General features: G+C 42.5%; 1 protein-coding gene across 2 annotated transcripts in view; it reads left to right on the top strand.

The window, feature by feature from the left end:
- The window catches only part of SLC26A7 (solute carrier family 26 member 7), a 577,439-nt gene that overhangs the window by 473,124 nt on the left and 77,869 nt on the right, over positions 1-26,446 (top strand). For both annotated transcript variants that reach the window (XR_015310095.1, XM_086967017.1), the window contains exons 14-15: positions 4,820-4,868; positions 15,584-15,741. Coding sequence is in view for 1 of the 2 variants with exons in the window: in XM_086967017.1 (XP_086823143.1) it covers positions 4,820-4,868; positions 15,584-15,741 (207 nt within the window). In the remaining variant the exon portion in view is untranslated. The remainder of the gene's footprint in view (positions 1-4,819; positions 4,869-15,583; positions 15,742-26,446) is intronic.

Genomic DNA, 26,446 nt, shown 5'->3' on the forward strand with positions numbered 1-26,446 from the left:
AATATTTAAACTCTAGCTAGCTAGATTTGATTTGTGCTGCGTCTTTTCTTCTCCTAATCCTCTCCGTTTGTTTTGGGTGATTGTTTTTTTTTTTTTCTATGGAGATTGAGACCCACAGGTAAAGGCAGGGGACTGAGAGCGAGCTCACATCTACAGGACGGGGAGTCCTAAAGCCTTGTTAAAGGGGGGGTGGGTTGAGGGTAGGGGGAGTGCTAGGGTGCCACCAAAGGGAGGAGGGATGGGGGTCACTGAGGTGGGGTCAAGGGGGTGAAAGGGGAGAAAATTCCACAGTAACAAGTGAACAATCAAAATTGATAAACATTAAAATTATGAGTTGCTTTCAAATTCAATTTTTTGGTTTCTGTAGTAGCTATTACAAGGTGTTCACCAGTAAGCTAGGAGTGACTCGAAGTGGTATTGGTCTTTTATCACAATGTTAAATAAAGGGATAAGAATATCTCCATTGAATGTTTCCGGCCTTAATAATTGGGTGAAGCGAAAAAAAGTTGCAGCAGAGCTTCGATTTATTCAGCCCGATCTGATCTGTATTCAAGAAACAATTATACCTTGGGTTAAACGGAATATTTTGAAAGAATTGGGATTTTCATTGATCTCGGCCTCTCAGCAATCTTGTATGATGAGAGGACTCGCTATATTAGTTCAACCAAATGCTAGTCACTATTGTACGGACCTTATCTGATAAAAAGGGTTGATGGGTCATAATTGAATGTGGTCTAGGGAGGAGTAAGTTTACGGTGTGTACTATATATGGCTCAAATTTCAATAAGGTGGAAACCCTTGTTGAACTGTATATGGAACTGGCCTCATGGGCGCAACCTTTGGTAGCATGTGGGGATATTAATATTAATTTGTCAAATTTAGCAATAGAGGAGGGTCCTCATAAGTATAAAGGGTGGAAGCCACAGGTATTCAAAGCACTTTGTAATGTAGTTAAGGAGCATGGACTAGTTGATGTGTGGGGGATGTTGAAAAAGTCTGAACCAGAGTTTACGTTTTATTCATACCCACACAAAAAGCTAGTTAGACTGGATTCTTTTTTTGCGCCCTCTTCTTTATTAGAAGGTGCTTCTGTTCAACTCTACCCAAGAATCTCCTCCGATCACGCCCCTATTGTTCTAGAATTATGTGTATTTAGTAGGCAAACCCAACCAAGTTCTTTTACGTTTGATTGTAAACATTCCTTAAATGATGAATTTAAAGATTATATGAGGTGTTGGATGAGGGATTTTTTTTTTAAATAACAGACAATCGGCTGACACTACCATTATATGGGACACATTTAAGGCTGGTTTTAGGGGTGAAGGCCCTAATTTTGGTATATACTAGCAAAGGAAACTCAAATCTGATTTACTTCACTACTATGATATTTTGAGAGAGGCGGAGGGTGCTTTAACCATAGGTATTGCATCGCACAAGAATAATATTTCTGAACTAGAAGATACTGTAGCTCAGCATAGAGCTAACATTTTGGGTTTTTGGAATATGGAGAATGCAAGAAAATATTTAATATTCAAACAACACAACCATGAATATGGGGAAACCATTGGTAAACAACTAGCACTACGGCTACGTATGAGAGAGCCAGCTCAATCTATTCAGACTCTGAAGGCCCAGAGTGGTATAGAGTGTCAAAATCCACAACAGATATTGTCTATTTTTTACCAATTCTATACCGATTTATATACCCAGCAGGGAGGGCTAAAAGGAAATGATAGTCTTTTGTGCCAGGAAGGACTTTCATACCTTGATATTGGCGAAGCAGCGCAACTTGATACTCCAATCACCATGGAAGAATTAGAAAGTGCAGTCAAGAGCCTAGCTGTAGGCAAAGCTGCTGGGCCTGATAAAATTCCAGTCGAAGTATATAAACTTTTTTTTCAATACATAAAGGATGAGATGTTGGACGTCTTTTGTGAGGCACAGGCGAGAAATCCGCCTAAATCTGGGGCAGAGGCCACTATTGTGGTCGTCTGTGAAAAGGGTAAAAAGCCAGATTTGGTGGGCTCATATCACCCGATCTCGCAATTAAATTGTGATAGCAAGATATACTCCAAGATTTTGGCTATTCGGCTATCCAAAGTCATTATTTCATTTTTATCTCCAAACCAACACGGTCTTATATCATCACGAGGAACCGTCTCTCATGTCAACAAAGTGATAACATTATTTGATATTGCATCTGTCGAAAAGCGAGATTTGAGTTTTATTTTATTAGACACAGATAACGCGTTTGATCGTGTGGAATGGGAGTACTTATGGCAATTGATGTATCGAATAGGGTTTGGTTCTGGATTTATGTCTGCATTAAAGGCCCTTTATAAGACACCGACTGCCAAGATATCTGCTATGGGTTTGGTATCTGACTTTGTAAGTAGTACTCGTCGCACGAGGCAAGGTTGTCCCTGCTCCCCCCTTCTGTTTGCCCTTTATATAAATGCTTTTGTTGAACAATTAGGCAATAACCCATGTGTCAAACCTTTTTCTGTGTTGGATTATCAATTCTCTGTTTTTGCTTATGCAGATGATATTTCTGTAACCTCTTCAGATCCCTCCTTAGCACTGACAGAGATCAAGCGACTAGCGATAGCTTTTGGCCAAATATCTGGTTACAAATTGAATGTGGCTAAAACACAAATTTTGTGTTCAGATAGTATTATCTGGCTAGATGCCAGGATAGTTAAAGAGGTGACGTATTTGGGTATAAAAATAAGGGCATCGACGCATGAGGTTATTGAAGTAAATTGGAATTTTTTACTGCATAACATCAGGGAATCTTTAGATAGATGGGGACGCCTGCATTTTACGCTAATTGGACGGAGTAATATCATTAAAATGAATATTTTACCTAAAGTTTTATATTTATTTGTTTCAATTCCTTTGGAAGTGACTTCTACTCAGTTACAACATCTTCAATTGATGTGTGGAAAGTTTATATGGGCCCCTGGGTAACCGATACGCGCTATGCGGTTTATGACCTTACCAGTAATTAGAGGGGGGCTAGCTATACCCGACTTTAGTTTGTATTTTTATACTTGTTTTTTGTTAAGGATGCAGGTTTTTCTAACTGGTGAGGGTGCTAGGAGTATAGCTGAGGCACCAACAATCTTTGAGATAATCTTGGGTCCTATTGCCAGACAGTGTCTGTTTAGAGAAATTGATTGGAGTTATTATAAACGTACTCGATTCAAGACATTAGGAAGTGCTTTTAAAGTATGGAAAAGAATTAAAAAATGTGAATTACTGGAGAAAATATCATACTATACCCAGCTGAATGAGGTAAAGGTTTTACCACTTATTTTTGTGATAATACTGTAAATAGCTGTAAATTGGGGGATTTATTTTACACTGGGGGTGTGCTCAAGTCATTTGAAGAATTAGCTAAACAATTTGATTTGACTAGATCTCAGTTTTTTAAATTTCTTCAAATTAGGGATTTTTTGTTAAAAAAAAGTGGCCCTAGTTCCTAAATCTTTTATTGAGATGGTTAGATGTCAGGAAAAGATTGGGGTGGTTTATCAATCACTATTGTCATATAAAGTGGATGATATTGAAAAGTAGAATGAGAAATGGTCAAAAATATATCTATCGAAAAGATATTAGTTAATGCCATAGAAGTGCTAAAGTCGGCCAATTTGAAGGCACAGGTCTTTAAAACAACATTTGACTTGCATTACACCCCCGCTAGAATGGCTAAATGGGGGGTGGAGTTTGATGGCAGATGATTTTGATGTGGGGGTGAGAATGCAGATAGAGTACATGTTTTTTTAGCTATAGGTATCTAAATTTATTTCTGATATAGAGAAATTCTTATCTACAAGTATGGGCCCGATAAGAATTACCCCAACAATCATGTTATTAGGGATGCAGTTTATTGATACTCATGAGAACTTAATGTATATGCATCGACATTTGATATTCATTGCTATGTCTGTTGCACGTTTATGCATTGCCTCTGAATGGCTACAAAGAGAACCTCCAGCACTTGAGTTTTGGCGGGCTAAAATGTATAATTTGAATAAACTAGAATAGAGTTTATTTGCAGTTAAGGGGGTTAAAAAACTGAAAATTGGTATAAGCATTTTGGGGGGAAGACTCCCCTCTGCTGCGTTTTTGTTATTTTTATTAGCATGACTAATATCAACCTGCTGCTAAAATAAAATAATGATCTTACAAACTCTATTAGTTATCATTACCATTTAAAATATTAGCTCTCTACTTACTAGGCCTTGCACATACATACTTTAAAGAGTTAGGGCATCTCACGTTTGTCATGCAGTTAGGTTAGATATGTATGTAAAGTGTATGCATCATCAGGAAATCTCTACCACACGGGTCAAGGAACCAAAACGGCATTCTAAAGTAAGACCTACTACCTATGAACTTTTACCTACCAACCTAATACCGACTCCTGAGACAATGCAGAATTCCATAGTAAAAACATGATTTGATATTAGTTAAACAAGTTATTATCAGTGACGGAAGAAGAGATGTTCAGGTAAAATGAAAGAGAAATAGCATGTTCTATGTGATGGGAAACAAAGTTCTTAGAGTTAGGGACAAGGGTGCCCGTGTGCAAAGTAATACTTCTTATTTAGTAAGGACTGGGAAAGGAATACTGACAATCTTCAGTAGCAATGTTTGGGAAAGTTAAATAACTAATACTTAACTCCCTTTAAACAATATAACTCTTGATTTTGGGATCACTTATGGTGCAAGAGTCAAAACATGGGGCAACATGGGGCAACATGCATAGTAACTACTTATGATTAGACCACATTTACAATTTGTGTTGTTTTAGGGTGAAGAGAGCATATTACTCACGCCCATGACAAATGAAGCTCATAATGGTAAGTATATTCAGGTAACAAGTTACTTTGTGTGGGAGTCAAAGAGGGAAGAAATGTGTAATTACCAACTGATGTCCTTTAATTATGTCAGCTTTTCAATTTACTGTTTGTTCTTCATACTTGTAAATATTCGAGTTAAAAACTTGGAAACAATCTCACTTTGGTTCAAATACAGCAGAGTAATAAAATAACCCCTTCCAGAATATACTGTATTTTATTGTAATTACATTCACATAGTGCATACTATCCCTGATTAGCGGTATGACAAACACCACTGGTTTTAAACCAAGTTTTCATTTCCTTACAGGAACGCACTGTATTAATTTCTCTTCATTGCTTTTCCACACTACCTCCTTGAAAATCATCTTGTTCTCTTTGTTTTGTCCATAGCTTCTGTGAGAAATTGGGTTGTGGATTAAGGCAGGTGTGAACCATTCCCAAGCAGCAGCCACAATGGTCAGGGTGAATGACAATAGGCTATTAAATTAACCTGTGCTTAACACTCTGATACCTTGACACAAAAATAGTTTAACTCAGAAGCAGTTTTTTTGTGCTAGCACACAAACAGTAATAAAAGGAAAACACAACAGTAGCAAAATTCCACACTAATGTAGAGTCAAATTTATTTAACACCAAACGGGATATATTCAATTTTACAAATATAGGTAAGTAGAGCATCTAAAAGTACATCGCACTACTTGCTGCACTCTGGTCGTGCTAGACCAAGGGAAAGACATAAGTTCAGACTGACTGTAATGGAGTGTCTGCAGGATACAGGAAAAAGGTTAGTTTCACTGACAAAGTTACCTTGTCAACGTCCGGTGTAAAGGAGGCCACGAGGAGCAAGGAGAGCTTCTTGGATAGTCATTGAGGTAGCACGAAGAGTAGGCTGGACATTGTGAATGGTCATCACGATAGCACGAAAGTCCTGTCAGGCGTTGAGGATGACCATTGCATTCGCGGTCACCGGGGGCTCACGATGCTGTTGCGCAAAGTGCTGATGTCAGGGTTCTGGTTGTCGCTGGCGGTCACTGTAGCATAAACAGTTGAGTTACCAGATCTTTGCATTGGGGGTCATCACGGGGGTAAGATCTTGGTGCCAACGGGTCCATTCACCGTCATGAAGAGCTGAAAAACGGCAGGATTTCTTAAAGGTGGAGCTCAACAAATACCAAAACATGGGTCTGGTAGACACCTCTTGGGGATCAGGAACTCACTGCAGCAAGGGCTACCAGGGCTCAGGCAGGTCCATTTGCAGTTCTAGGCATGTCCAGTGCAGCAGGTCAGCTGGGCAGTTACAGGGAGGCCTGTGGAGCTTGCTATTTCCCTGTAGTTCTGAGCTCTATACACTGAACCCTGAAAGAAACAACTGCCAGCAATCAACATCGAACATCACCCACGGCCAGTTCTCCTGTGGACACTGCCACCACACTTTCACCCACCTCTGGACCGCCATGGCCACCGCCCACCTACCAGACGTCAGCGCTTTCAAACCCCTGAGCTCCATCCTCCTCAACGTATGCTCCCTATGCAGACAGGCAGTAGAAATTTGGGACCTCCTCAACACCCTGTTGCCAGACTTCACCTTCCTCACAGAAACCTGGACCAATGCCGCGTCTGCTCCCAACATTCTACCGCCACCCCTGACAGACACAAGATCCAGAGGATGGACCGTCCCAACCCCTCAGGAGGATCACTCGCCATTCCACAGAAGAACTCCCTTCTACTCACCACTTCCAGCACAAACAACTCCTCGTCCCCTACTGAATACCTCCATTTCCAGATCTAGACCAACACCAGAACAACCCTATGCAGCACCCTCACCTACAGACCTCCCAGACCTTGCCACAACCATCACTGATCTCATCGCGCCCAAGCCCATCAGTATGGACTACATACTGTTCAGAGACCTGAACTACCACCTCGAGAACCTCAGCCACCTGAACTCCACGGCACTCCTGGACAACCTCGCCAACATCAGACTAAAACAGCTAATTTCCACCCCAACCCACAAGGCAGGACACACACTCGACCCCATCTTCGCAGGAGGGAACTACATCCACTTCAGCCACACAACGCAACCACTCTGGATGGATCACCACTGCGTGCATTTCTCCCTCGATAAAACCACAACTCAAAAACCTACACCACACCCCCCTCGAAGCAATTGGAACATGGTCACAGAGGAGCACCTTAACTCCAACCAGGATCCCCCTCCCACCACATCCAACGTCCACTCTGCAGCCAACAACTATATAGATGGATCACCAACTGCGCAGACAAGCTCGCCCCTCTGTAACTCCGACAGACAGAACCCCAGGAAACCCACCTATTTCACCACAGACCTCGGAGAATCCAGACGGACCTGCAGACATATAAAGAAAGTATAGAGAAACAGCAAAACCCCGGAAATTTGGACTACCTACAGGAACGCCGTGACAGAATACCACCAATGCATCAGATCCACCAAACGGACCTTCATCCATGACAAAATCCTTGCCAACTTCAGCAACTTGAAGGAACTCTTCAGCATCATACAGGAATTCACCAAACCCCCAGCAAAGCCTCAGACATCACACCTTCCCAGGACCTCTGCAACAAACTCGGCTCCTACTTCCATCTCAAGATCGTGTCCCTTTAGAATAACTTCCACGAACAGACTCCAGACACTGAAACCACACCTATCTCCAGCAATGCCAACCAGCCTATCTTCTCTGCTTGGACCCCGTTCACCACCGAAGACACCGCCACAACCATGAATAGCATTCACTCAGGAGCCCCCATGGACCAATGCCCACCGTTTCCACAGAGCTACCACCGTCATAGAACCTGAGCTACGATGCACCATCATTACCTTTGAATCAGGCGCATTCCCCGATGACTGGAAACGTGCAGAAGTCAAGCCCCTCCTGAAGAAGCCCACCTGCAGACCCACAGGACCTCAAAAATTATAGACCCATATCTTTCCTCCCCTTCGCAGCCAAAGTCACCGAGAAGATTGTCAACATACAGCTCACGAACTTCATCAAAGCCAACTCTATCCTCGACGCTTCGCAATCTGGCTTCCACAGCAACCACAGCACCAAGACCGCCCTCCTTGCCACTACATATGACATTTGCACCCTCCTGGACCAGGGACACACAGCGACTCTCATCGTATTAGATATCTCTGCAGCCTTCAACACCATCTCTCACTGCACTCTCACTGCCAGACTCCACGACACTGGCATACAGGGAACCGCCTTCGAGTTGATCTGCTCCTTCCTCACCGACTGAACCCAAAGAATCAGACTCCTGCCTTTCCTCTCCAAACCCACCGAGATCAGCTGTGGAGTACCCAAGGATCTTCGCTCAGCCCCACTCTCTTCAACATCTACATGGCCCCCCTTGCACAATCATCAGACAGCATGGACTCAGCATAGTATCCTACGCTGCTGACACCCAGCTCATCCTCTCCCTCACAAAGGAACCTGACACCAACAGACTCAGCTTCCAGGAATGAATGAAAGACGTTGCATCATAGATGAGCGGTTGCTGTCTGAAGCTCAACTCGGAGAAGACAGAATTCCTCATCCTCGGACCCTCCCCCTCTGCATGGGACAAAAACTGGTGGCCAATGGCCCTCAGCGACCCCCTCCACACCCACGGATCACGCCTGCAACCTCGGCATCATACTCAGCTCCTCCCTCACCATGACCATACAGATCAACGCCATCTCCTCCATGTGCTTCATTACCCTCTGCAAGACCTTCAAATGGATCCCCCCAAAGCCAGAAAGACCGTCACCCACACACTCATAACCAGCAGACTGGACTACGGAAACACCCTATATGCCGGAATCAACAAATCCCTGCTCCAAAAACTCCACACCACCCAGAACACTGCTGCCAGACTCCTCTTCTGCATCCCACAACATAACCACATCACCCAGCACCTACAAGAACTCCACTGGCTCCCAATTGAGAAGAGAGTAACCTTCAAACTACTCACTCAGTCGTACAAATCCCTTCACAATACCAGACCCCAACACCTCAACAAAAGAGTCTCCTTCCACATACCCAAGAGAAACCTCCACTCCGCCGACCTCGCCTAAACTCCACGCATCCACAGGGCTAGAGCAGGCGGAAGAGCCAACTCCTGCATCGTGGCAAAGACCTGGAACGAGCTCATGCTCAAAATCAGATGTTCTCCCACTCTGCACACCTTCAGGAAGAGCCTTAAGACCTGGCTCTTTGGCTGAATTGGAGCTACATGACCACCACCTCCCTTCCACCCCCAGCGCCTTGAGACCCTCACGGGTGAGTAGCACGCTTCACAAATCCCTGATTGATTCATTGATTGAACAGGAGGTGAGTTAGCTGACTCTTGTAGTCATTTCAGATAGCTTGGGATAAAGGGAGCAGATTGAGTCTTCCTTCTCATACAGCAGGAAAGGCTGCAGGCAGGATGGCAGTTCCCTGGCAGCAGAGCAATCCTTCTGTAATTTCCACAGGTGCAGTATTGTATTGCAGTGTTGGTCTAATAGTCCAAAATGTTCACCTCGCACCACTTTTGAAGTGGGGAAAAGCTATGGACTTACACCCACATCTGGTTCTAGAATATCCTTCCTTCCCTTGGTTCCGAGATGTCTGGAGTGACGATAGGCTTGTATGAAGTTCTTTATGTAAGAGCTGAGGTAGTTACTTTTAAGTGCAAGTATGGTAGGTAACAGCTCTGCCCCTCCCATCATGTCAGGATGGCCCATCCAGACAACACCCAGACTCCCTTTGTGATACTGTCTGAGAGGAATACAGAAAGGTCAACTGCCAGCTACACCTAGTGATGTGATGTAGGGCACATATTGCAGCCAGCAAATGGTTAATAGAAGAGGCCAACTTTCAAAAGTGGCATTTTCAGATTTGATTTTGAAATACAACTTTACCTTTAAAGAGGTTTTTAAATTACAATTTAATAGAGAGCAAACATGACATTTCTACTGATTACTAAACACAAATTATCACTTATTGAGTGTTGTAAGGCAACCCAATGTTATGCGATGAGAGAAATAAGCCGTGCAGTAGTGGAAAACAAATGTAACAGTTTTTCCCTTTCAGGACATGTAAAACTTCAAGGTACAAACCCAACTTTTTAAATGCACTGCACCCTACCCAATGGGCTGTTTAGGGCCAACCCTACGGGTGATTTTAATGTATTAAGTCTGCCAAAAGATTTATTTTGACAAGTCGAAATGGTAGTTTAAAACTGCACACTGGTTTCAGTGACATGTCTGAGACTAGTTTAAAAAGGCTACTTAAGTGGGTGGCACAATCAGTGCTGGAGGTCCACTAGTAGCATTTCATTTACAGGCCCTGTGTACATGTAGTACCACTTTACTAGGGACCTATAAGTAAATTAAATGTGCCAATTGGGTGTGAGCCAATTTTTCCAGGTTTAAAGAGGAGAGAACAAGCACTTTAGCATTAGTTAGTAGTGGTAAAGTGTGCAATGTCCTAAAAGCCAACACAAACAGGTTCAGAAAACAGGAGGGGTGAAGGAAAATGTCTCATCCTTTGTGTAGCTATGATCTCTTCAGCATGGTGGTTCAGGGCAGTTCCCTTCTGTTTCTGACCAAGACACATGCAGCAGTTACTCAGTTTCTAAAATCTCTTCATACCTCCCTTGTGCATCTCCCCCTTGGAGTCACCAATCACCATACCCATCACTCACACCTCTAAGAGCAGTGTGTTCAAGGGCATCTGTGAAGTCCATTAGTCAAAGTTAAGTACTAGCAAATGGGCTTCTCACATCATCAACGCGAAAATCTCAGCAATACTCTTCCTAGTGCCTAATTGGCAAAACAATGAGGTACGGTGCGTGAAGATCTGCTCAGAAACTCTGTGGATGGCACTGGTGCACCGAATATCAAGATTGTGGAGTTTTGAATTCACCTCAGGCTTCTTTAAACCAGTATCAGGCACTTGATGTTCCTTTGGCTCACTCATGCAGGTTCCTCATTTTTTCTGTTGTGACAGTGTTCTGTCTTTCTCTCCCTCCTTCCCTTTGTGTGGTTTTTCCTAAGTTCTGCCCCCCAATAACAAACGCTAGAGGCCCTGACCGGGAACCACCAGCCCAAATTAAGCACTGACTTGCCTCCTCCCCCAGGTGGACCTGTCAAGGAGAAGACAGCCAGTGGGATTCCACAGTGCCTTTAATGCAAGTTGTGGGGGACCATAATCTGTCTTGATGATTCTGTTTGCATGCAGGAAGCTGGGGTCCTGCAGCATGCATGCCTTTAGTACCTCCAGATTGCAGGTGCCAGTAGGTCAGTACCCCACTCACCACTGCTGTAGGAAGGTCGCAAAGTAACCCGTCCCTCCAGTACAAGTGCGATTATTGTGCCCAATAATATGGGGAACTGTTGCTCCTTCCATGACTGCTTTCTCTGTTGTTCACTTGGGACTTGTAGAGATATTTCTTACCACTATGTGTGATTTCTTTTCTGCAATACATCTATTTACTGCAGCTGGTTTGTGGGCACATCACACATGCGAATTTAGCAGGTTCCTGGGACAACTCAAAACAAATCCATGCCTTCAGGAAAGAAATCTCGAGTCGAGGTTTTCATTTGTGAGCAGTTTATGAGGAGGAAGAAGTGTTTGGAGATCTGATAGCCATCTAGAAGAAACATGCTATTAATTCCCAACTTGGTGGAGCACTTAAAGATATTAGGGAGCCGATTGTACAGTTGTTACAACAAGGAGCACAAGATACGCAATCAGGGATTGAATCAATAAAGGGATACTAATGGAAAACATTTATATTAGAATGTATCTGGGGCATGCTTTCATATCTATGAATGTCAGAAAAATCGATGAAGGACAAACTTTCTTTTGTATGCCGAGTTCAGTTAATATATATTATTGATTGTTTATCTTATTTACGCTTTTATTATTATATAATTCTGTTTTCTCCTTCTTGTTTGTGACGACATTAGGCCATAAACAGACGTTTTATATAGAAAAATAAAAGAAATAACATTTTAAAAAGTAGATGTGAATGAGTTGCCTATTCAAAACGTTTCACCACACATTTGCAAGGTGGAATTATATATGGCCAATTTGAAATCCATTGTTGAAAATCCATACAGATACAGCACTCGCAATATCAGGTTGACTGTCCTTTTGTGTTACCGCAGCCAGTGCAGAAGTATCCATTGAGGAATTTTGTCAAAAAGAATTTCGGGGCATATCATCAAGGGCATTATCGCCGCTTTGGCAGCACTTTTGCAGCTAAAGCGGCGATAATCTTAACGCCCTATCAGCAAGGTCACGCTATTGCGTGAATCCTTGCCTTAGCGCCCTTTCCCTCAACGCCTAGCTTTGCATCTCTAATGAGATGCAAAGTGGGCGTTCTTTCCCAAAATAACTGGAGAAATGTCGCTAACAGACATTTCTCCAATTATCAAGCTGGACGCTAACATGCATAGCGATAAGAAAAGTAGCGCTAACCGTGGTTATCGCTACTTTCCTTATGCCTGCTTGCAGTCTGACTTAGCCATGATATCCAATGGAAGGTGGTTATCATGGCTGAGTATACCCTCCCCTATCATCAAGCTATCCCCATAATTTGTGCGACTATCACTGTATTTCCAGCGATATTCGCACATATGGCAGCTTGTGCCTGGAATTTTATCTCTGTTGAGATAAGCGTTGCTGATAGTATGCTATCTCAGCGAGAAAGTGCAGCGTTAGCCGGCGATAATTATCCTCGCACTGAGCGATAAGTATCGCTGGCCCTTGATAATATGTCCCTTTGTGATTAATGTAGGGGGAAGTTGTGAACAAAGTAAAATTGTGGGGAAATTGCAGTTGGGAGGAAAAAAAGAACAGAATCTAGTGGTTTTACAACAGAGCTTGAACTTCCATTGAGCACTATTGAGGATAGTATCAGTAGCTTGATAAATCTTGCGAAAAATGGTGAAATTTATGTGTGAGTGTATTGTAGAGATCAGTTACACTTAATATATAAAATGCACCCAAGAACTAAAAATATAGACCGGAGTTCTAACCCACTATTCATATATTTGTAAGGTGGAATTATATATGGCCAATTTGAAATCCATTGTTGAAAATCCATACAGATACAGCACTCACAGTATCAGGTTGACTGTCCTTTTGTGTTACCGCAGCCAGTGCAGAAGTATCCATTGAGGAAGTTTGGCAAAAAGTACTTTGAGGCATATCATCAAGGGCATTATCGCCGCTTTGGCAGCACTTTTTGCAGCTAAAACGGCGATAATCTTTACACCCTCTCAGCAAGGTCACGCTTTCGCGTGAATCCTTGCCTTAGCGCCCTTTCCCTCAATGCCCAGCTTTGCATCTCTAATGAGATGCAAAGTGGACGTTCCTTCCCAAAATAACTGGAGAAATGTCGCTAACAGACATTACTCCAATTGTCAAGCTGCACGCTAACATGCGTAGCGATAAGAAAAGTAGCTCTAATCGTGGTTATCGCTACTTTCCTTATGCCTGCTTGCAGTCTGACTTAGCCATGATATCCAATGGAAGGTGGATATCATGGCTGAGTATGCCCTCCCCTATCATCAAGCTATCCCCATAATTTGTGCGACTATCACTGTTTTTCCAGCGATAATCGCACATATGGCAGCTTGTGCCTGGAATTTTATCGCTGTTGAGATAAGCGTTGCTGATAGCACGCTATCTCAGCGATAAAATGCAGCGTTAGCCGGCGATAATTATCCGCACGCTAAGCGCGCTGAGCGATAAGTACCGCTGGCCCTTGATGATGTGCCCCTTCCTGATTAAGGTAGGGGGAAGTTGTGAACAAAGTAAAATTGTGGGGAAATTGCAGTTGGGAGGAAAAAAAGAACAGAATCTAGTGGGTTTACAACAGAGCATGAACTTCCATAGAGCCCTATTGAGGATAGTATCAGTAGCTTGAGAAATCTTGCGAAAAATAGTGAAATTCAGATGTGAGTGTATTGTAGAGATCAGTTACACTTAATAAATAAAATGCACCCAAGAACTAAAAATATAGACCGGAGTTCTAACCCACTATTCATATATAACATACAAATCAAATTCTAAAAGTAGAATATCTGACAATCATTATTAAAACAATGAATGAGAATAAGACTTGCATGTAGAAGGGCAGGAAAAGTGTTTATCAGAATAGCCTCTGTGTAGAGCTCTCTGGCATAACTGCTAGCAGTTGCTTTGAAGAGGAACAGCAACAGCTTGGCATCACTTATTAAATTTCCATTTCATTCAAGTATTTTAAAAGGCAGTGTTTCTAACATTAAACGACACTGTTCCCAATACTCTATTGTTTAGAGACAGACCACAGTGCACTGATATGATAAACTTTGTTATTGCAAATTTGGTGGAACCAGATCTTGTGTCAACTTTCTAAGAACCTGATAGTGACTGAGTTTAAGGGCCTTATTATGAATTTGGGGCCTAGCCGGCTGAACACCTTATTTGCGGCTGCCAATAGACGACAACGCTAGTGGTCTGACACAGTGCTGGAAATGTGACTGACAGAGGTTTTGGTGGTGGTGATTAGTTTTCCATCTGAATGAATGCCTGTGTGAAAACTTCGACTGCATATGTGTTGAATGCACACATATGCATGGTATATGTGGAAAATACCATCTGCGCATTGCCGGAGTCTGGCCCGTATGTGGGCAGTGCAAGCAATGGGTTTGTGGTGGAAGAGGTGTGGCACAGTGGCCAGGGTGCTTGCCTCTGGACTACGGGGTTCACGGTTTGATCCCTGGTGCCGGCGGTAGGTTAGCCCAGCACAATTTGACTCTGGGCAATAGCTTGCTTAATCTTCCCGAGGGCCCTCAGAGCTGGGACACCACTTCGGAGGTAGCTGTGCGCTTTACAAATACTGGTATTTCATTACATTTTTATGGTAAAAAGGGACTCACGTCTATATCGCCACAAACAGAGTCGTAATTCTCAGGGTGAAGATGCTGCTGTGAAGGTGGGACCTGAGGAAAGGGATACACATTGAATTCTGGCCAAGATAACAGGAAAGGAGTGAGTACGGTCCCCAAATCCTTAGTTTCTGCTGACTTGAAGCCAGCAGTTCCACCGCCATTGTCGGTTTGTTGGAAAGTCAACGCGTGAAACTCCTCAGTACCACCCTATGGCAGCTGCTTTTCCCCAACTGCGACCGAGGTGGTCTGCGCTTTGCTGGCTTATTCAGGACGTGTAATCTATAAAAATCAGCAGACAGTGACGGCAATGGTACCACTGGTACCATCAGTGCTACTCCTGTTTTCAGCAGCATGAAGGAAAAGTAAGAAGGGATCTTAAAGGCATGTGTATTTTGTGTAGTTTCCTTTATGTGCCATTCCACTTGCCCCTCAGCAGCAGAAATAGCAGATAGCTGGCTCTATATATAGAGCAAGGGGTTCACCTTGTGATGTCATCATATATTTCACTTCTGCTACCCCTTCCCTCTTGGGGGAATCAACCTCATAGGGGAACTCAGACGCTTGTGTAGAAATATATAATTGCCATTTTCATTATCATTGTTATTGCCATATAATTGCCAGTCTACAACATTAGATCGGATATCTTTGTAAAGTAATAACATTGGTTCTCCTTACCAAATGCCATGAAGTGTTGACCCAATAGATGTCTTTCTTTTTTTGAAGAATTCTATGGGAACAAATTGCAGGTGATTTTGTCTTTGTGCCATAGGTAATTCGGATCACCCTCAAGGATCCTTTGCAAATGACCCCTTAGCACGGGTAGGTGTCACTCTCGCACCGCCGAGCTGCACAGTGAGAGACACCTTAATCCTTGACTGCTCAAGATTATCTTTCTTTGACTATACCGGCCTCTCTACGCTTGTTGAGGTATGTAACAGAACCTTTAATTACACTTGTTTCGTTAAAATCTCTACTCCTTATGCATATTTGAAACCTCTAAGATGTAGAACTACATTTCCACCATTCTTGTATTAAACATTCTGGGCCTGATTCTCAAAGTTTAATATACATGTAGAGATTTAGTTGCATATATATATTTGCCACGAAATATTGGTGTAAGTCAACACTTGTTTGCTATTCACCATTTCTGAGTGTGGATTTACACCTAGGTGTAGACTTGCATACCTCCACCCCCTCAAATCAGGGAATAGAGTTTCTTACAGAAGGATTTACAAGTGCAAAGTTACAAATAGTAACTTTAAATATGTAGGTTTATATCTCTGCCAGCGAGGCAAAGCTCTCCTTATGGGGAAATATAGTGAAAATTATGAAAATGTATTATTTTTAAAGAAATATATATTTTAAATTTATAATGTAAATATAACAGCATTGTAAAAGGAACTATTATTAACTTAGAACTACTAATATAAAATGCCACATCACATTGACGCATGCAATTAACTTCATTAAATAATTAATTAACTGAAGTATATTAATTTAATTTAAAAATAATATTTTACAAACACTAAGTCAGACAAATCCCATCCTAGTATTTATTTGTTATTTCATACACAGTACATGTTGTTAAAAGTTATGTATTGAAATAATCAAGTTTATTATTACATTTAAAAATGATAAAACAATGATTTAATAATTATACATATTTAACTTGAAAAATATATAGTTTATATGCATTAGCTACTATGGGGTTTTATTTTAATTCCCCTGCTCCACTGTTTTATATGGGAGTGAGTTCCAATATCTGTGAGTGCCCATGTGTGGTGCTTGGCTTACTCCACGGCTGGGATGAGGGCACTTACATCTGTTTTATTGCATTTAGGCCTATAGTAACTTTAGAAGAATGGGGCCTCATCTACAATAAAATGAAGCAGTGTGGCGCCGCAAGTCCTTTAGCAGCGCCCACTGCGTCATTTTCAAAGCACAGGGATGCATCGTATTAACAACAATAGAACGCATCCCTGTGCTTTCTCCTGCACTGACACACATTTGGCTGTCATGAGCCAGTGCAGGCACCCTTGAGTCATATTGGAAGGATGTCTGCCCTGGGGGATGATTTTTTTTGTGCAGGAATTATTATTTATTTTTATTTTATAGCATTTGTAAGGCGCACAGCTACCCACAAAGGGTTTCCCGGCGCCAGACCCGCAAGACACACAATACCACTGGAGAGAGAACAGTCAAAGCAATTATTTGTTAAACAACCAAGTTTTTATGCTCTTTCTAAAATTCACATAGCTTTCCTCCTTGCGTATGTGAATAGGCAGTGAGTTCCACAGCGTTGGCCCCAGGTAGGAGAAAGATCTCCCGCCTATTCTGGCTCGTTTGAACCTAGGTACCACAAAGTTCGCAGCTGTGCCTGAGCGCAGACTGCGATTTGGGAGGTAGGGTTTAGCAAGGGCCTGTAGATATTTTGGGGCAGTGCCAGCTTTGATTTTAAATAGGTAGCTCAGGGCCTTGAAACGAATACGGTTTTCGACCTTAAGCCAATGCAGATCCCTGAGATGTTTAGTGATCCTAGCAGATCTAGGGATTTTGCAGAGCAGTCTTGCCGCAGCGTTCTGCACTAGTTGCAGACGCTTTATCACTGCCTTGTTTGAGCCCAGGTATAAGATGTTACCGTAATCAAGCCGAGATGTCACTAAGGCGTAGACCACGGTCTTCTGGGTGGTGGGTGGCAACATCCAGATGATTTTGCATAACCATTTGAGAATGGCAAAACATATACCTGCCACTTTGTTTGCTTGCTGGGTCATGGATAGACTGTCATCAATGATGACCCCAAGGTTTCTAACCTGAGAGGCTGGAGGTGGAAGTTTACCTAATGACGGTGGCCAATGGGAATCATTCCAGAGATCTTTACTATTCCCTAACAGGAGGAACTCTGTTTTATCTCCATTTAGTTTGAGTTGGTTGTCTGACATCCAACTAAACATTTCTTGGAGGCCTACTTTTAATGCAGATGGGGTAGACACGTCGGATTTGGAAAGTGAGAACAGGACTTGCGAGTCATCTGCATAAGTCATTAAACTTAGACCAAAGTTTTCTGCAAGATTGGCCAGTGGTCGTAGGTACAAATTAAAAAACAAAGGGCTCAAAATTGATCCCTGTGGCACACCGTGAGGAGAGTGGAATACCTCAGAGCATGCCTCCGAAGAGGAGATCTGGAAAGTGCGGAGGGATAAGTAGGATCTAATTCATTCCAGAGCTTTGCCTTCGACACCATTCTCCCCCAGCCTGTCTAGCAGTATGGAGTGAGAAATGGTGTCGAAAGCTGCACTGAGATCTAACAAGACCAGTGCTACTGTTTGGCCGTCATCCATAAGCTCCCTGATCTTTTCTGTGACCCCAAGCAGGGCCGTCTCAGTAGAAAAACCACTCCTTAACCCAGATTGGGACGAATGCAGGAGATCATTGTTTTCAACATAGGTTGAAAGTGCCTTATGGATATGCCTCTCTAAGATATTGGAAAAGGTAGGTAGTAATGAGATTGGGCGATAATTAGCCAATATCATAGGGTCTGCGCCTGGTTTTTTAAGTAGGGGGCTGACCATAGCATGTTTCCATAGAGCAGGAACTATGGCTTGCTCTATGGAGGCATTCAGTGTCTCTGCTATGGGAGTTAAAGCAGCATCCTCTAGTTTATTTATGATACTGATAGGAGTAGGGTCACGTGGGGAACCCGATTTGATCGATTTTAGTAGTTCCTTCAGTGTGTCCAATTTAATGGGAGGCCAGGCTTCAAGATGACAGTTTCCTCTAGGGACTAGGGAGGTGCTCCCTTGCTTGTCTGTGGTCATGTTGGTATTTTTAATATTAGAGACGATGTTCTCAATCTTATTAGTGAAGAAAGAGGCCAAGTCCTGGCATTGCTGGGTATTAAGAGGGGTAGGTTCTGCTCTAGCATTCTCCCCAGCTAACTCTTTTACCGTGTTAAAGAGAGTCTGGGATTTGTTTATGGCCATGTTAATAGTGTTGGTGACATAGCATGCTTTGGCTTTCATGCATGCTGAATGGTAACAATTTCTGGCCTTTCGGTAAACTTCTTTTTGGTATAGGTCGTAATTTTTTCGCCACTGCCTCTCTAGAGTCTTACAGGTAGATTTTTCTTTCTTCAAAGCTTCTGTGAACCAGGGAGCGGGAGGGCGATGGAAGGGGGACCTTCCTACACAAAATAATATTCAATGGCATTTTCTTCTTTCTATGCATGCTGCAGAATGCAGCATACATAGAAAGTGGAAAAAACAAGGAGAAATAAAAGTATTTCTCCTCATTGCACCATTCCTATGCCTCTCTTGGGGCAATGGGCATGAAAATAGACTTCAAAGTTTCTAAATTGTAATGGTCTTACTCTTTTTTGGTATGTATTTGTATTAGCTAGCTACTCCCTAAGCCCTGCCTTAAATTTCCCTACCCCCCCTATTTGGTATTACCTCTTCCTCATTTTCCAGCCACTCCTCGGGTCCTTCCCAAACTTACTACAAAACATATAATGACATGTGCAGTGATTGCACAGAAAACACAGGAGAGGTGGAGGTCATACATTGTTTTTTATTTGCATTTTGTAGTACGTAAGTCGTATTATGTCTTACTGTAACATTACTGTGAATTCTACAAAATGAGGTGTATGATTCAAGCCCATAGTCTCAGATCTGAAACTAATTCCAATATTTCTATTACTTAGCAGTATTACATTGGAAATAATAAATAGCAGTGTAACTGGAAAGGCATTAAGGAGCCAATGGGACAATACATTCTCTTTTCCTCAAATAGATATGTTCTCTCTGCACTTCTGGCATGCTGCTACCAGGATTGTCACATGGTTTGCCCTGTTATTTAGTGTATTTGACCTGGTTGTTCCAATTTATTGGCTACTCACTCTTCTAAAGATAGATGTTTTGTTAAAGAGAAACATTGTAAAGGATTGTAAAGGATTCATCCACAATATACTCAATTCCTGGTGTTTTATATGTAAATGTCATAGTAATCACTTTCAAGGCAGTTGGTTAAATTTGGGGATTAACTAGTTACATCAATATAGAGATAAAACACACACAGAGGTCCTGAGCTTGTTTAGACAATAAAGGAGAAAAGATGCTGATGTAAGTGGAGAGATGACTTGGATAAAGTTCTGTGTCATGTAATTGATATCTACAAACAATAAAGAAACTCCTGAAGGAATTGTCAAATCAAATCAATGAATGAATTACAGTTGTTCTTTGTGAAACATTAAATAGATAATCTTAGTAGCAAATAAAAATAACCCAGAAAAAAATTACTTATCAAAAGTCCTTAGAAAAATGTTTCAGCATCTAAACATTTGCATATGTTTTTGCAATACAAAATGTATAGTGTTTATACAATGAAATGTCATTTAATAACACCCAGAGAAGTTCAAAAGTAGTACCTGATTGTGCATATATAATGCTTCCATATTTTTTGATTGACATAAGTAATGTAATAGGAATCTTAAAAGCATTGAATATAAAAATAAATAGTTCATATATCAGGAAGTACTTACCAAACACATAGAGGATAAGTCAAACTTACACAAGAGATAAAACCTGTGCTCGAAGAAAACAGAAGGCACAGGCCAATTATGTTGCTGGTCAGAAAGGCTCCAAATGGCATTTGGTTCATCCGAATCCGATTCGGAACCTGCCTTTCCAACCGACTGGTAAACCCTTCTGACCGATTACGATGTTAGGACAGTGTTTGGATTTCCTAACTCCCTTCCGAACGGCAATTGGGGGAACCGACTCAGCTGGAGGCAACTCGTACAGGTCTACAATCCATGTTTGCAATGGACGTACTATGATATCGGATTCGGACAGCCTTTCTGAATCGGTTGTCCTGACGCGGAACGGCTGTCGAAATCTGACTTTGGAAGCCTGTAACAGGCCCCCCTTCACCTGGGGTCCTCCAGTTGTGTCCCGTATGGGTACCCAAGGGACCCCCCTGTACAACCTTGACCAGTGTGGTAGACACCATGGGGTGCACAAATTTCCCCACCGACCATTTCTTCAATGGGAGCCTGTGTAGTTAGTTATAACACAGGCTTACATTGAAGTCAATAGGACTCCGACCGAACGGTGTTCGGAAACATCATAATTGGTCGGTCGGACTCCCTGAATCTGATTGGGTTGGAAACCATTCCGAGACTGAGTCGGTTGGAATGCTTTCCGACAGACATTGTAATGAGGCCCACAGTCTGTCGCCTAAACTGCTTACGGTTGTACAAATGAGAACAATTGGCAAATCGTTCATCTAGGAAATGAAAACAGTAAAGTCATTATATGAAACAATATTTAGATAATACAAATGAAAAGAGCGAGAAATCTAGTAAGTGTATTGTGCTTACAAATTAGTTGGCGCTGCATGCAAAACATACACAACAACATTTTAGAATAGGGCCCAATGGCAAGTTTAACGACTACCCAGGTACATGCCCCAAAATCAATGTCTAAACACCAAGTGGTACCTAGTAGTCAAGTAAGTGAGTTAATCGTCTGGGATCACAACGTAAGTGCAATACAGATACCACCCATGGGAATAGTAGTTCCTTCAGTGTGTCCAATTTAATGGGAACACACCATGCACGTTTTAAATGTGAAATTGGCCAAGTAAGGGCTCAAGGACGTTTGGAAAAATTCCCATCAGAAGCCATACTGTACTGCCCTCTTTTGCATCATTTGGGATCTCCTTGCCCTGGAGACAAAACAAGACGGCCGGTCAGATGTTACCGTTACCGAAATGGAGATGTGAGAGGAGAGTATCACATGATTTAGTGACGACTGAAAAAAGCAGTGTAAAATGGAAAGGGTGAAAAGTGAGTGATTGTAAAATTAGGTGACCTGGGTAGAAATAAAGGATTTATTAGTGTCTCCCAGTCCCTAAGGTTAAAAGACAAGTGCCAATGCGGGTTTAGAAATAATATCCGCAATCAGTAGTGGTCGACATGTTTCTGCATATAGTGAAAAGATTTTCATGCATTCCTCAGGACCAGATATTTCAGAAACTACTGCTTTTTGTGAAAAATAATTATTAAAAGATATCACCTGCAAAAACCAGGTTGTATGCTCAACCATGTACTGTTACCGCACCGCATCAAAGCATTGGATCCACAGGGAAAAACAAAGACAAACAAAATAGGAGAACATGAGTACGTTATCTTCCCGCGGTTTTATGAGATTGTGTCAAGTAAAACCTGAGTTGTACGGCACCAGATCCATACATCATGGGAAACAAGTTTCATTACAAACACTCACCCATAGATGATGGTTGAGGAGCTTCACCCCACCTGGCTGCGGCTCAGGTATGAGGAGCACCACTCTAAAGTAAAGAGATTGAATAAAAAGAAAAGAGGCAATCATGGCTCATTTGAAAATCCATGGAATGATATATGGATTATTTGTGAACATTTAATGTCTTCGCCGATCATATAGACTCAGATGGTGGGTCTTAAGCTACGCTTCAAAAAAGATGTAAAGATTTCCTACGTGTCGTGTGTTTGATGTTGCACATGTAGAGTACCCATGAGTTAAAGCAAAGTCTAAGGAGTTCGGTATAAGGAGACAAAAGTCTTAGCGTTGCGCTGTTTGTGATGGTAGACACTCAACCGCGTTACGTGATACAAAACCGATTTGTATCCTTGGCGGTTTTTTAGACGCATTCAGCATGACAGAGTCGTGCGCATTGCTTACCTATCCGTCGGTGTCTCCCGACAGTCATCCGAGCTGTCTGGGGGGGCACCGGTTGTTGGACTCGCGTTGTGTTTTATGCGATTGTTTCAGGAGACTGAGTCACGTGGCCAACTAGAATCACGTGATCACTCTGTGTGTCGGGAGTTGTAGTTCTGGTTGCGAGATATTGTAGTTCTAGTGAATGACTAGCGCTAGAGCCCAGTAAGCATGAGATATGATGTATAAAACACACTCTGTGTATATAATATAATGACACAGTCAAGTACCTTTGGGAAACACTAATTGTTCCGCACAGTGATCAGTGTTTGGTATGTATCACAAGGAATAAAAAACTCGTTTGTTGGACGTACGTATATTGTTTTTTAAAGGGACATCCATGGTATTGGCTCATTGAGTCCCGCCTTGTCACTGTTCAGTCTGTATACCCATTTCTGTTCGATTTTGAACAGAAAGCGTCTGGCATCTGGACAGGATTCTGGGATCAGTGGTTGTTCTAAAACTGTCCAATAGAAATCATTGGGGCTGTGTCCTTTTTCTAGGAAATGTGCAGTTAGGCGAGTTGCTTGTTTGCGGCACCGCACTGTGCTTTTATGCTCTTGAATTCTCGTCCTAACCTTCCTAGTCGTCATGCCAACGTATCGAAGTTTGCACGGGCACGTTATCAAATAAATCAGGTTACTGCTGTTGCAGTTGGTGAACTTTGTCTGAGTCCATGGTCTGTTTGTCCCTATATCTACACTCGTAGATTTGCAAGTTTGGGGACATACTGAGCATGCCCCACAGGGATGATGGCCTTGAACCGGTGGCAAGTCCCAAAGTGTGCCCACCTGTCTGGGTTCCTTGTTACGTGGGCGTGTGTGGACTAGCTGGTCCTTGAGTTTTTGTCCTCTTTTAAAGGCAAAAAGAGGTAGAGGGATATCATCGCCCCCAGTTTTCAAGATCGACCAATGTTTTTTTACGATCTTTTGGACTTGATTGGATCTGGTGTTAAATGTATTGACAAAGGTGATACGGTTGGTTTTTTCTTTAGGTGGATGTATCTCGAGCAGAGATTCCCTGTTATTGTTTGATGCCCTCTTTTTGGATTGACGGATGATTTTCTTTGGATAGTTTTTTACACTTAGTTGTTGTTCCAGATTTTTTGAATGAGTCTTGAAAGCTTCTTTGTTGGAGCAGTTCCTCTGTACTCTCAGAAACTGGCCAAACGGTAAGTTGTCTCTTAAGGCACGAGGATGACAGCTATCATATCTTAAGAGTGCATTTCGAGCCATGGGCTTAAGGTAGAGTTCAGATTCCAGACCATTGGAAGTCGCATTGATTTTCAAATCTAGGAAAGCTAGCGTCATTCGACTGAATTCAATGGTGAATCGCAAGTATGTGTTTCTGGAGTTGAGCCATGCATGGAAGGACATTAGATCTTCTTCTGTCCCATGCCACACCACCAGAATATCATCTATATATCGCTTCCACACGTGTAGCGACAATAGATAGGGGTTGGCAGGTGTGAGGACCTCCTGTTGTTCGAAGTTATGAACATACAGATTCGCTAGGCTCGGCGCGAAGACACTACCCATGCTGGTCCCAGATGTTTGTAGGTAGGTAGTGTCTTCGAAGCGAAAGTAGTTTTCTTTCATAGCGATTTCTGCGAGTTTCATGATGAACCGTGTAGGCGTAATGGACTGGTGGTCACTTCGTTCTAATAGACTCCCCACAACTTCCAGTGTTTCAGTTTGCGGAATTGAAGTGTAAAGTGACTCAACGTCAAACGATACAAGGATATCAGTGTTGGTATTGAATTGTATGTTTGGAAGGAGTCTTAAAACGTCCTTCGTGTCCTGAAGGTAAGTGGGCATGGCTTTGACCATAGGATTTAAAAAGTGGTCAACAAAGGTCGACAATGGTTCTGATATTGACCCAATTCCCGAAATAATAGGCCTCCCTGGTGGCGGTCTCTGTGGTTTGTGGACCTTCGGTAGGCAGTAGAAATAAGGTATGGTAGGATGACTTGTGAGGAGATATTGTCCTTCTTGTGGTGTAATCCAACCCTCAGTGGTCGCTTCTTCCACTAAGTTGCCTATTTTTATTTTTAGCCTCTCAGTTGGATCTTCACTCAGGGGAAGGTAAGATCTGCGATCGCTCAATTGTCCCAGGCATTCGTTTCTGTATGTCTCAGTGTCCAGAATCACGATTGCCCCGCCCTTATCGGCTGGCTTGATGATTATGTGTTCGTTGGATGTTAATGAGTGCAAAGCCGATTGTTCGTCTCTTGAAAGGTTCATGAAGGGTCTGTTTTCAGTTTGGTAGAGATGTTTTATATCATTCTCTACTGCTGTTTCAAAGGTTAAGACCTTCGGGGGCAGTCCGACACTTGGTGGGTTAAATGTTGATGGCTTTTTTAGACCAGTATTCTTATCCACAGCAGGTGAATCCATATTCACTGGTTTCGAGAAAAAATAATGCAATCTTATTTTTCTGAATAGTTTGGCTAATTCCACCTGTGCTACGAAAGGATCCCCTTTCTGAGTAGCCACAAAACCAAGGCCTTTGTTTAATAGACGTTCCTCGTTAGGAGATAGAGTGTATAAATTGAGATTCATCACGAGGTCGTCGAATTGCTCGTCCCTGCGGTTTCTTGTGGGACTTTCTTCCCGCTGCGAAGATCCATCGTGGACTGCGGCGTGGTGTTCCAGTGGACTTGAGGTGTTGCTCCTTGTCTCCTTCTGCCCCTGCCTCGTCTCGGGCCAAACCCTAAAAAAGGAAAAGCTCCGGGGCCTTGTTGCATTTGGGGGGGACCAAAGGGACCCATTTGTGGAGGGTAAGACGGTCCAAACATCCAGGGATTGGCCGGCCACCAAGGTTGGTAACTGTTGAAATTTTGTGGGTGTTGTCCACCCCTCCAGTTTCTACGGTTTCCACGCCCTCTAGGAGTGTTGTTTGTTGACCCATTGAGTGAAGTGTCTGAGTCACTAGATGCTCCTTCTGAGCTGGATGTTCCATATGTTGAGCCACCTTTTTTGCCACCTCGATTGAATGTGGGTGCTGTGTAAGACTCGCTTGTGTAAGGGTATACTCTTTCGGTTGAAAATCTGGCTAGGTCTTTTTAAAATTTTTCTAATTTAGTGAAAAGAATTGACTCTTTAAAGTCTTTATTATTCTTGTCACTGTCGTCCTGTCCTTTCTTGAAAAGGCCGCTTTTTAGTGTGGTTTTTATCTGGCCCTCAAGCACTTGAATTTCAATGAGTATCTTGTCTGCCACTCTTTTTGCAGTTTTAATGATTAGGACCAGCCAGTCCCTTGTGCATCTCCAGGCAATCATCGACCAACCTTTTAGGAATTCCTTGTCATCAAGGAATAGTCGCGGTGCGTTATTAACAATGAGGCCAGAAGGTGCACAGTTGTCACGGAGGTATTGTGCCATGACTATTCCATGGACTGTTGTTCTGGAGTGTAATTTCTTAAGGACTAAGACTTTTGCCCATCCCTCATCATTACTTGATATTTGGACTGGGACGCTCTCTAAGAGACTCGGGTTTTCGTCTAGGATGTTTTGAACCTCAGCATTCTCAAAAGCTAAGCCCCAGTTAGTGGCCATAGCTAACTCGATGGAGGAGAATCAGCAAAGACAAGAAAGTTCAAAAAGGGGAGCCAATGAAAGTCAACCTCTCAATAAATTCAATGATATAGGAGACCAATGATGATCCACTACTGTTTAAAAGGGGCCCACAGCCTTAGCTGTACTGTTCACATACACAACAACATTTTAGAATAGGGCCCAAGGGCAAGTTTAACGACTACCCAGGTACATGCCCCAAAATCAATGTCTAAACACCAAGTGGTACCTAGTAGTCAAGTAAGTGAGTTAATCGTCTGGGATCACAACGTAAGTGCAATACAGATACCACCCATGGGAA

Source organism: Lissotriton vulgaris, chromosome 4_1, assembly GCF_964263255.1.
Source record: "Lissotriton vulgaris chromosome 4_1, aLisVul1.2, whole genome shotgun sequence".
Taxonomy (NCBI): Eukaryota; Metazoa; Chordata; class Amphibia; order Caudata; family Salamandridae; genus Lissotriton; species Lissotriton vulgaris.